Consider the following 13,484-nt stretch of genomic DNA (forward strand, 5'->3'; position numbering starts at 1 on the left):
ATCTGACCCAATTTCTGAAGTAAATTTTAAAGTAAATGTAATGTACTGTATAAGGTATAATGTTAAAGTAAATGTTAAGTAATGTGATACCAAGCTCACATCTTACCAAATTTCTCGTAACTCATTAAGTGACAGAATGGGTTATAGTAATTTATCAGCCATTGTTCTGCACTTTGTTTTTTACAAAGAATAATTAAGCTAGTAAATGGCTACTGGTGTTTCCCCACAAACTCTAGAATCCCTCATTCTAATTCCTACTCATGTCCCAATAATGTAGTTTGCTGTCTGTCCTGCAGTCTGCATGACTTTCCTGTGTGCCAATGTTAGACAGATTAGATTGATCAACAACGTAATATTGGTCCCGGGGTAAGTGAATGTTGTCACTAATTCTGTTGAGCTTAAAGATCATAATACAATATGTAAAACACAATCCAATGAAAAATACAGGCTATAAATTATTTACAACTGACAGTTAAGATACATTAAATTATAATCAACACTCTATTGGACCAATCCAATCTCTTTTTGCCTGAAATCAATTTCTAGTACTTAAATTAGTCTCCTGTAAAAATTCTTGATTTGACCACAGGGGAACTGAGGTGTAAAAAGACCTTTAGCATTTCAGCTTGCAAACTTTAATGTATGATAAATAGTATATGACTTTTGTTTTACAGAATTCATCTTTCAGAATGAGAGACCAAAAATAGCTCTTTAAAATGTTATGTTTTCAGCAGCGTTCTGCATTTCCTATTCCAAACCACCAAAAGTACTTTAAGCAAAATCTCGAAATTAAAATGTAGACTTAAAACAAGATATATATATATATATATATCATGCTGTATCTCTCTCTCTCTCTCTCTTCCTGAATTATATTTTTCAAAAATAAAATGCAAAATTTAGCACAGTTACTAATAGCATTATGTAAAATTGTGTAAGATGTGTAACAAAATTTACGTGAATCAAATTATATCTAAATTGGGCAGTAGAGTAATGGTAATGAATATTGTTAAAACACATATACCATTTCATAACATGAAATTAGTAAGTAAACTCAAGTTTGTTGAAGTAATAATTTACTTGCACTCACAATCCTTCTCAATACTTTAAATTATTGTTAATTACAATAGTATTGGGTTTAAGAGCTGGATTAGTCCGAGTACAAGAAGGGGTTCTGTTAAAAATCATGATGGGCAAGTTATCATGTAGTGATGACTCTGGATTGACATTGAAGCAATTAAAAATGGTCTGGTGCTTTTCAGATCATATTGAGGATTAATTTGATAGAATAGTTCAAGTGTTATCGAAAATGGATCAAATACTACTACATGAGCATGGCTCATGAAGTTTTCATTTATTTAGTACTTTGGATCCCCTGGATGTAGTAGCGAAGGAGAGCATTAAAACAAAAGTGAGTGTCATTTTGAACAATGTTGCATGTCCCCTCTTGGACACACACAGAGTATTCTTCAGTGAACAAATTATTCGGAGGAAGTGTGTTAAGAAACGCTACTTGGGCTCCTTTACACCAACAGCAATATACCTGCATAACGCCTCACTGTGACTGTAACTGTTTTTCTTTATTTTTTATTTTCTTCCTTTTTTGTCATTCTGGTTTGTGGACAGAGCATTGTGTGTGTGTGTGTGTGTTTATTTATTTAACAAGCTTCTGTAAAAATATATTTCCCCCTGGGGACAAATAAAGATCTGTCTGTGTGTCTATATATAATGCATCTATCTATCTATCTATCTATCTATCTATCTATCTATCTATCTATCTATCTATCTATCTATCTATCTATCTATCTATCTATCTATCTATCTATCTATCTATCTATCTATCTATCTATCTATCTATCTTGTCTTCCTCTTACTCTTTATTCACACAGAGGCCGGTCAATTAGGGACTGCTGCTATTATTTTGCACATGACAGCACATCAGCTGTTATTAAGGAACACAGAAGCCTGCTTAAACATGTACTACAACAAAACAATCAGTCATTTATCCCTCTAGAAACTAAATTTGACACCCCTTGAGTAAGTCTTCTAAAGTTAAGAGATCATTCGTTCAAAAAATAGTAATTGCTTTGCATTTTTAACTGTCCCTTTTTTAATCTTTACATTTTTCTTATAATCTTCTTAAGTGTTCTGACTCTAGATAGTCATTAAAAAATATATTGCTATTTCTGTGAAATATTTTACTGTTACAGAGATATGAGACAGTATTTTAATAAGAGTACAAATGTAATTGAAGATTATCATTGGCTGAAAAGGTCTTCAATAGAAAATGTGTCAGAACATCACACAGTAATAGGGGAAAATCAAGGTTTTTTTTATTTGATAAACCGTGCATTTAAAAGAAATAATTTGAAAGCATATGAAATAGCAGCAGGCCATGTTGTTTTTAATTAACACTCAACATTTTTGGTCTTTTTTGACATCTGATTTACTGCTGTCAAGATTTTGCTGTCTCTCTTGAGCTTTCAGAGGTAGTCACCACATTTGAACTTGGGAGAACGCGGTAATGAGAAATATACAGCAACTAATCATTTATTTTGTGATAACTAATTTTATCACAGAACAAATGTATGAAGTTGTTGCTTTGGGAACTACAGTGTAATCATCATTTGGTATATGTATCAGTCCTCCAAATGTGTCATCCTTCTGGAGGGTCCTGTCTCTGCAAATGTATGTCCTTTCAGCTATGCCCTGGTGCTGCATGCCACACACATTGCACAGTGGGGGCATTCTGTCCAATTCATTATCTCAAATAGACATACCACCCTTATCTATACCCATAATTCCAAAACATTGGTAATTTATGTCCAACAACTATTAAAACAATGTTCTTATCTGCCTTCTAGGCATAAAGGGTTTATTAAATAAGATGTACAGTACTCAACTTCTTTTAAAAATGTGTTTATCGCATAGGCAAAGACCAAGTACTCCATCACAACATATGCTATGCCTTGTAGTTATTATTTGATTATTTATATATAAATATTATCCTGTGCAATTTTTACTTGGAATTGGATAGTGCCTTCATTATGTTGCAACTTTTTTTTTTGTGTAATATAATCTATCCATTTTAATGCATAAAATCAGTAACTTCTGTAGCATTAGTACTTTATTAGAATGCCAGTATAATCTGTAAGCATATACAGTAAACTGTTTATTTAAATGGGAATTATGCTATTTTATTTTCAACAGTTTCTAATTGTTTTTATGATATTGCAGGGTCAATATGCAAAGTTTAAAAAATATGTTGGTCACAGTGCTCATGTCACCAATGTACGATGGTCCCAAGATGATTCCACCCTTCTGACTGTAGGAGGTGCTGATACTGCTCTAATGATCTGGACTAGAGAAACTAATGGCAATAGGGAGAACAAGCCAGTGGACAGTGAGGAGTCGGATACTGACACGGATGAGGATGGAGGTAATTTGAAACAAGTTTAACAATTTTAGCAGGTTTATGTTTCATTTTTGGACATGTAATATTAGTAAATGGAATGAGTGGATAATTGGTATATTAACATTACATAATATTAAGGATATTTTATTGTTTGTGTAATATTTCCACAATGGTCTGAATTAATTTGCTACTTTGGTAGCTGTAATCAGTGAACATGGATATCAAAACTGTAGTCTTAAAAAAAAACTTCCACAATATGCAAACATTTGATTCCGTTACATACATACAGTACATTGACTTAACACATATACCATAACCAGATGTTGGCAGAGTATTGTTATTTACTAGCTGTGCTACCCATCTAAGAGTGGTTGAAATGTAAGTAATCAATGTAGACATCAGCATTTTTTGTAGTACACCATGCAATGCATATATCCTTCTTATATACCATTTGGTATGGTATTCATAAAAGCAATGTTAATGTTTGTGATGCACCATCAATTGGAATGACAAGTAAAAAGTGTTACTAAAATGTTTGTGATGCATCATCTTTTTGGAATATCAGAGACATTGTAACAGACGGACACGCGGACACTTACCCTTTTATTATGGTGGATCAGCTGTGGCAAACGACCCTATAAACTATAAATTGTCAACTTCTACCATTAGAAATCTATCATTGTAGTTTTTAGGTTTAGTTCATTTCTTATCATTAAACATAAATTAATGGGCAACTTAAAGGAACAGTCACCCTTTTTGTAATCACATAAAATCTATGAAAAAAAACAAATAGGTAGTTAAATTGAAATCTAGACTTTAAATAGCATATGCCTTTCTTCCTGATGCTACCATGATGGGCTATGTCATCTAAGTATTCTAAATTGGATTAACTGGGTTTTATAGTTGGTGGATGGATTTTTACATTTTTCTTTAGTGTAATAGCTTGGTAGCACAATTGTATGTGCTGTGGCCTTACAGCCTCAGAAATATGGCTTTAATTCCCATCTTGATCATTGCCTTTGTGGAGTTTGAATATTCTCCATGTATCTGTATGTTTTTATTATTTATATATTTTTTTTAATCTGGATGCACCAGTTTTCTTCTCACGTGGCAAAAACATGAATGTTAGTGTGTTATTCCATATTTCCCTTGCATTAGTGAATGTAGGCATGTAAATGAGTGTCCCGTTCAGGACAGTGATGTCTTATCAATGGATGGCTCCTCATTTTGTATTCACATTGATACATTTTGATGTGTTAGAAAATCAGCTAAAAACAAAAGTTTACTTCTTTTAATAGTATACATGTGGCCTGTGATGAGCAGTTGGAAAATTAAAGTTGAAATAACCGTACATGTAGTCTGTTGTAACATGGTTAATTGTTAGTCTCACTACAAAATATGATAAGAATATTCATCAATAAGGGGCTATGAGGCCTTACCGACCCAGCATTCTAGGTTCATATCACTTTGCCAGCCTAATTTGTTTGTGTGAAATTTGCACATTCCCACCATGTCTCCATGGGTTATTCTCCAGATGGTTTTCATCCAATATCCCAAAGAAGATGGTGTTAGGTAAACTGGCAATTCTAAACAGACCTTGTGTACATAGGATGGCTTCTCCCTTGTATTTCTAAGATAAGCTCTGGTCACCCTACCCACCCATCACCTTGAAATTACAGTCGTATGAAAAAGTTTGGCAACCCCTCTCAGCCTGCATAATAATTGCCTCTACTTTCAACAAAAAAGATAACAGTGGTATGTCTCATTTCCTAGGAACATCTGAGTACTGTGGTGTTTTCCGAACAAAGATTTTTAGTGAAGCAGTATTTAGTTGTATGAAATTAAATCAAATGTGAAAAACTGGCTGTGCAGAAAATTGGGTCCCCTTGTAATTTTGATGATTTGAATGCCTGTCACTGCTCAATGCTGATTACTTACAACACCAAATTGGTTGGATTAGCTCATTAAGCCTTGAACTTCATAGACAGGTGTGTCCAATCATGAGATATAAAGGTATTTAAGGTGGTCAATTACAAGTTGTGCTTCCCTTTGACTCTCCTCTGAAGAGTGACAGCATGGGATCCTCAAAGCAACTCTCAAAAGATCTAAAAACAAAGACTGTTCAGTATCATGGTTTAGGGGAAGGCTACAAAAAGCTATCTCAGAGGTTTAAACTGTCAGTTTCAGCTGTAAGGAATGGAATCAGGAAATGGAAGGCCACAGGCACAGTTGCTGTTAAACCCAGCAGGTCTGGCAGGCCAAGAAAAATACAGGAGCGGCATATGTGCAGTATTGTGAGAATGGTTACAGACAACCCACAGATCACCTCCAAAGACCTGCAGGAACATCTTGCTGCAGATGGTGTATCTGTACATCGTTCTACAATTCAGCACAATTTGCACAAAGAACATCTGTATGGCAGGGTGATGAGAAAGAAGCCCTTTCTGCACTCACACCACAAACAGAGTCGCTTGTTGTATGCAAATACTCATTTAGACAAGCCAGATTCATTTTGGAACAGAGTGCTTTGGAGACAAATATTGAGTTATTTGGTCATAACAAAAAGCGCTTTGCATGGTGGAAGAAGAACACCGCATTCCTAGAAAAACACCTGCTACCTACTGTCAAATTTGGTGGAGGTTCCATCATGCTGTGGGGCTGTGTGGCTAGTTCAGGGACTGGGGCCCTTGTTAAAGTCGAGAGTTGGATGAATTCAACCCAATATCAACAAATTCTTCAGGATAATTGTGACAATGCGGGTTCGGCTCCGTGCTCCCATACACTGTTCAGGAGCCCTTGAACCCAACACCGTCGGTAATGTTACCGATGACCTAGACAGTGAGGCAATAACAATGGAGCAAGGGGATGGTTCAAAAGTGCAAAAGTGCTTTTATTCAATAAACAAAACAAGTGTTCAAACAAAGTGCAGCAGTGCAAAGTTCAATAAATAATCCATAAGAAATGTGGAGGTTAAAATCAATAAATAGAAAAAACAACCCTTTAAAAGCAGAGTTTAAAACGTTGTGCAGGAAGCTGCCTTTTTAAAATCTGATGCATCCTTCTACTACTGCTGGTGGCTCCCCTGTTTCATCCAAATGGGTCCCGCAACAGAGGAGTCACCCAAGCTGCAGCTGACCTGCTCTGCCTACTTCGGCTGTTCGGTTTTGCCTTACCGATCCCTGGCTCCGGCAGGCTCCTCCAAACAGTGACTTGGGATCCCCCAACGACCAGGGCTCACACGCTGGGGAATCCACGTCCCAAGTCCCGACTCCCGCTGCCTTCCGCGTAGAGTCTTCCGCCTTCAGATCACTCTCGTCCTTCATAAAAAACTCGGCGGGAGTGACCACTACTTCTGCTCCTCAGGTGTCAGCCAAACACCCAAGCACCCTGCTCAGCTGCAACGCGAGCCTGCCTGCACTCGCTCGCTTGCTTACTCTTCTGCACCGTCTTTCTCTCTCTTTCTCCATTGCTTCCTGCAACCTCTGTTCTTTCTCTTTCCTTCTTTTTTTTCTTTCTTGTTCATCCATTTCTTTCTCTTCCTACCCGACTCGCGCTTCTATAAATGCCGAGAGGACATAACAGCTGCAGCACATTAGCAGTCTCAGGAACAATCATGGATGTGGGCAGTCCCTCACCTGTGCACTTAGGTGAGAAACACCCACACCGCAGATCGCCCTGAGACCCGCTACAGCCACCACGCCCCCTCGCTAAGCCGCGAGCACGGTGATTATTTATTTAAAAGCAAACTGGCCTTTGCTGAGAGAGCTGTGGACCCATAACACCACAATAATGTTCAAGCATCAGTCACAAAGTTGAAGTTACACAGGGGTTGGATATTCCAACAAGACAATGACCCAAAACACAGTTCAAAATCTACAAAGGCATTCAGGCAGAGGGAGAAGTACAATGTTCTGGAATGGCCGTCGCAGTCCCCTGACTTGAATATCATCGAAAATCTATGGGATCATTTGAAGCAGGCTGTCCATCAAATTGAACTGAACTGGAGAGATTTTGTATGGAAGAATGATCAAAAATACCTCCATCCAGAATCCAGACACTCATCAAAGGCTATAGGAGGACAGCGTCTAGAGGCTGTTATATTTGCAAAAGGAGGCTCAACTAAGTATTGATGTCATATCTCTGTTGGTGGTGCCCAAATTTATGCACCTGTCTAATTTTGTTATGATGCATATTGCATATTTTCTGTTAATCCAATAAACTTAATGTCACTGCTGAAATACTACTGTTTCCATTAGGCATGTCATATATTAAAAGGAAGTTGCTACTTTGAAAGCTCAGCCAATGATGAACAAAAATCCAAAGAATTAAGAGGGGTTCCCAAACTTTTTCATATGACTGTAGGTATTGTTCATTAAGAACATATAGCATTAGTATACTAAATTAAAACAGCAGTTTTTTAACAATTCGAATTACAATTGATAAAAAGTACTTTGTTTTAAGATAAAAGTGTCTCCACAATCCCAAAGTTAATAATTATATTAGAAAATGATTTGATACAATAAAAATTAGGCAGACTTAGATCAAAATCTAATGTGTACTCATAACAAGTAAATAACCTTCCAGTAAAAAGGTAGCCATTACTTGTATACAGTATCAAGTACAGTTTGACTCTTGTAATGTTTTGTATATTACATAATACCATTGAGTGTCTTTAAACAGATTCTTAAATTATTGGACAGATTCATTTAGTGCATGTAAAATTGTATATATTCAATGTCATCAGGATTAGATATTATGTAACATAACAGAAATATGAACATAGGCACATTTACAGTATGACAGCATCAATTGCCGTTCTCCTTATTTGCCTAAACAAAGCTACATTTTGAAAGTCCCCAAGTTCACTGCTTAATAACTTGCTCAAGTTTCAAATAATTTTCTGTGTGATGAAATGCTTCTTTACATTTTAGCAAATATGCCCTTAGCCAGCTTCCACCTTTGTCCCTGTGTTCTTATTGGTAAAGTGATATTAAAGTTACTTTAGCTGCTATCCATGGTATTTGCCCCCTTCATAATTTTAAATACTTTTGTTGTTACCTTTTAATCTCGTCTTGTTTAAATTTGAAGATTGAACCCATTTAGACTTACTCATAGCTAATACCCAGCAGTCAATATTACCATATAGCTTTTTTCAGGATTTTCATTAGCATTACTTTGACATTCTAATAATATCTTGACCAAACTTACAAGATGTTGCCTTTAAAAGTATAACTTAATCCCGACTTGTACTTGCAAAATAGTGTTGTATAACCCAGTGTCTATTAATACTTATATAGTTGTGGACAACTCCAGGTCTGCCAGAACTCACGACACTTTCTCATACTGTTTATACTTTCCACCAGTTCTAGACCCCCAATGTATATATTTTTTTATTTTTTAATACTGCATAATTGTTACAGAAAATGAGAAAAGTCTGTCAAATGAAAATGTTATAAACCTTACAATTGGTGTCTCCCTTCTGTTGCTGGTCCTACTGGTTAATATTATGCATGAAATGAAATTTTTCCTTGTTCATATGCTACTTGTTCAAACTACATTTTTAATGTTTGTAGTATATTCTTCTGCAGCAAACTGTTTAATGAAGCAAAGTTCCACGTATGAGCCCACTGTTCACTTGACTGGTTTTCACTTTGTAAATTGTATGCTTGAATGTTGTGTTTATGCAATAATGGGAACCTCCACTTTTATAAAGGTGAATTTATTTCTGTTCTATTTACCATAATTTTTGTTTATCTATATATCAGCTGCAACTAGTTGGTGAGTGATGGAATTATGAATACCCTAAAAACCATATAAGTTGTCCTTTAGGACTCCAGACACAAGAATATACCTGGGTTTGCTATAATAGGAAGGTCGATTTGTGTTTATAAAGGTCTGGGACAGGGCTGTTCAATTAATTCTGAGTGGGGGCAGATTGTTGAAATGCTACTAGTCAAGCAGCCACACTTTTCTTTTCAAGAAACTAATAAAAAATATAACTTTTCTTTTCAGTATTTTAGTTACCTTTGTAATTTCAAATGGGTTAAATGATTAGAAATTACATAAAAGAGATTTTGTACTTGCTGTCAGTCAGCATTTTTCATTTTCCTCATATTCATCTCAAAGTTCACCTTCTCATCTGTAAAATGACTTTCATGCAAACAATTCATTTATATCACAAATCTGTAAAGTATGTATCTCTTACCACATAGCATTCTATCAAGACACATAACTCATTTACAGACTAGATTAGATGGATGTACACATACATTTCCCTCTTTTTTCCTTAACAGACCACGTCTTGATTATGTTTGGTGCATCTATAATGTAATAAGAAAAAATATTTTTTAAACGAATAATTTTGAAGGCAGGCACATAAATGGCCTGTTTGCTCAATTTGCAGACAGTGATGCAGATGCCTGCCAGAGATGGATATGTAATTACTTGTCTTAGTCGCATTTATATGTGAGGATGCTGACTTGCATGCATATGCCGAGCTGAACAATGTTAAGATTAACAGCACACACCTTCTTGAGTGAGTTAATTTCTTCTAACTGATTTAGTTTATCTGCAACTTTTCAGTCATTGCAGGTCATCTGAATACTGAATGTAAGTGAGTTCCAGCAGAGTTCCATTTGTTAAAATAGTTCAACCAATGGCACTACCAGCTATTTTGCTTTTAGTGTATGCTCTTCTGTATCCTCCACTACAATAAGGCACTTCACCACCCTCACCAAAGTGACGAGTTGTGTAAAGTTATCAAAGTGAGAGCCACGATTAGCATTCAGCTCCTCTAAAAGACCGTCATCACCACTGTGATTTGTGTCTGTGAAGTTAAGGTCAAAAATTGTCCCTGATGTGGAAGTGAACCAGTTTTCCAGGAAATACATTAGCAGAAAGAGGGCTAAAATGGGAGACAGTTAAATCTGTACCCTGTAAGTCCTGCGGTGGGTTGGCACCCTGCCCGGGATTGGTTCCTGCCTTGTGCCCTGTGTTGGCTGGGATTGGCTCCAGCAGACCCCCGTGACCCTGTGTTCAGATTCAGCAGGTTGGGAAATGGATGGATGTGCCCTGTAATTTATGTGAAGTTGATTCAAGTGATAGAAAATAACTGTCAAGAAACATACAAAATTGGGAAACTTGTTATTCTGCAATAGAGATTGTTAAGTGTCTTCTTTTTTCTGTTTACAGGTACAGGGAAAGACCAGAATTTTGTCCCCAAACATTTCATGGCATATTCTTTGTGTTTTAATCAATGTATTGCAGGTGCTAGAGGTCACTGTTGCCCCTTTAAACTCAACAGGCAGACGCACAGGACACAAGTTAAAAGCACCAAGAAGATATTTAATTATTTTTCTTCTAGGAATAGTGCCTTCAAGTACCCCAGTCACAATAAATAGGCAACTCGGCAAACACAATTGTCAATAATAATCACAATTCTCTCCTCCACACTTCCCGACTCCAGCTCGCTTGATGGGTTCACAGCAGTCCTTTATATAGTCCTTGACCCAGAAGTGCTTCTGTCCTTCCATCCTTCCGTGTCAGATGGAGAACTTTCTTTTTCTTCCGGGGGTTTCTGTCCCTGTGACTTTAGCATACTTCCAGGCTATGTAGACAGTAAAAACTCCCAGGTCCCCTTGCAGCGTCTCCTGGCAGCATCCACGGTACCCTGTGAAGCTGAACTCCAGATCCCATGGTGCCCTACGGGAATCTGGGGCACCACTATGCTGCCGGGAAGTCACCATCTAGCGCCCTGGGGGAGGCAGTGTCCCAAAGTAGCTGCCTTCCCCCATCCTTCCATTCTTTGGGCATCCCGGTCGGATTGGGCTGCCAGCCGTCCATCACAGTATTTATAAATAAGCACATTGTTATATTCAGTTGATATCTGTCAATAAATGCCAAAACAGACAGTTCTGTAAAAAAGAATTAGAATGAATAAAGTCAATAATTGCCGTGACAGAGCCTATAGTCATGTTTAAATCAGTAATAAGTTTCGCACACAGCACACTTCGATTTATATGGCAATGTAGCGAATTCAGCTTTGAATCCACAAATGCCAGGCTAAAAGATGGGCCGTGTTCCCTGCCCATTATCACAGAAGCACTACTATCTGTTACTACTGTATTATCCATCCATTTTCCAACCCGCTGAATCCAAACACAGGGTCACGGGGGTCTGCTGGAGCCAATCCCAGCCAACACAGGGCGCAAGGCAGGAACCAATCCCGGGCAGGGTGCCAACCCACCACAGGACACACACAAACACACCCACACACCAAGCACACACTAGGGCTTAGAATCGCCAATCCACCTAACCTGCATGTCTTTGGACTGTGGGAGGAAACCGGAGTGCCCGGAGGAAACCCATGCAGACACGGGCAGAACATGCAAACTCCACACAGGGAGGACCCGGGAAGCGAACCCGGGTCTCCTAACTGTGAGGCAGCAGCGCTACCACTGCGCCACCGTGCCGCCCACTAATGTATTAGTCCAGAACAAATCCAAGCCATTCTCTTTGAAGAGTGCTAAAATCTTTTTAAAAATTATCTCACCGGTTATGTGTCCCTCAAACAAATTAGTCAAAGTAAATCCTCACAAAAGCATTGAAAATCAAATAATCTAATTCTAGAAGCTTTAGGGCTGATTCATTAACAGTGAAGAACATCATGTTCAACCTAAGTTTGCAAGTCAGGCTCTAATTAATTGCTACCACCTTTTCTACTTGAAAAGATGCTGGTGTCTTTTAGAGATTATGTGTATTTTTTATTTACTATGTGTTTTGTGATTATCCCACTACTAGTTTTATATAAACCCTTGTGGAGGTTCATCCCCGAACACAAACAGACAGACACACATTTAATATTTTCTTCAGAGTACACAGCACCTCACAATGCCTTTCTAGCAACCACTCTGTCCCATTCTTTCTGTCCCGTTCTTCTGTTGCCCTCACTCCTCCTCTGACAAGCTCTGTCTTCTTCCTTCCGACTCTGGCCCCTTATATAGGTCACCCAGAAGTGCTCCAGGTGCCTGTTGACCTACTTCCAGCAGCACTTCTGGGTGTGGTGGAAGAGCTACTCTCCAAGGCTCAGCATCTCCTATCTCAGCTGCAGCACCCCCTGGTGGCGCCCACGGATCCCAACAGGGCAGCACCAATCTCCCACTCCAATGAAGCCCTGCAGTAGTCTGAGGCACTGCTGCAACCCAGGGGGGCTGCCATCTAGCGTTCCAGGGGAGGTAATGTTCTGGCCACGCTTGCTCCCCTGGTCCTTCCAGCATGGAGGCGTCCCAGCCATCCTCCACACCCTATTACATAATTGTTATATTAAAATAAAAATCTACATTATTTAGACTCCTTTCTCCATGTCCAGAGACCACTCAATCACAGTACAATACTTCCTATTTTACACTCTTCAGACTCAACCTTGATGTGTACATACCAGCTACTTTTCAAACAATCCATTTATTTTATGTTATGGCTCACAATAAAACAGCAGTATAAAAGAAAGCCTCATAGGGGGCTTATAACACACTCCTTATTTACCATCGGCTGCCTGTTTTTCTACCTTCTCCATTTCTTATCTCCAAATTGCTTCCTTTCTATAGTTTATCTGTCTTTCCTGTCTGTTTCTGCTCCTCTGTATGTCTTTAAATCAGGAATACAGTAATCCCTCCTCCATCGCGGAGGTTGCGTTCCAGAGCCACCCGCAAAATAAGAAAATCCGCGAAGTAGAAACCACATGTTTATATGGTTATTTTTATATTGTCATGCTTGGGTTACAGATTTGCGCAGAAACACAGGAGGTTGTAGAGAGACAGGAATGTTATTCAAACACTGCAAACAAACATTTGTCTCTTTTTCAAAAGTTTAAACTGTGCTCCATGACAAGACAGAGATGACAGTTCCGTCTCACAATTAAAAGAATGCAAACATATCTTCCTCTTCAAAGGAGTGCGCATCAGGAGCAGAGTCTGTCAGAAAGAGAGAGGAAAGCAAACAAATCAATAGGGCTATTTGGCTTTTAAGTATGCGAAGCACCGCGGCACAAAGCTGTTGAAGGCGGCAGCTCACACCC

General features: G+C 38.2%; 1 protein-coding gene across 2 annotated transcripts in view; it reads left to right on the top strand.

Moving 5' to 3' along the window:
* The window catches only part of LOC114665604 (echinoderm microtubule-associated protein-like 6), a 352,025-nt gene that overhangs the window by 230,981 nt on the left and 107,560 nt on the right, over nt 1-13,484 (top strand). For both annotated transcript variants that reach the window (XM_051919661.1, XM_028820199.2), the window contains exon 26: nt 3,235-3,436. In XM_051919661.1, coding sequence (XP_051775621.1) covers nt 3,235-3,436 — 202 coding nt within the window. The remainder of the gene's footprint in view (nt 1-3,234; nt 3,437-13,484) is intronic.

The sequence above is a fragment of the Erpetoichthys calabaricus genome, chromosome 15 (assembly GCF_900747795.2).
Source record: "Erpetoichthys calabaricus chromosome 15, fErpCal1.3, whole genome shotgun sequence".
Classification (NCBI taxonomy): Eukaryota; Metazoa; Chordata; class Cladistia; order Polypteriformes; family Polypteridae; genus Erpetoichthys; species Erpetoichthys calabaricus.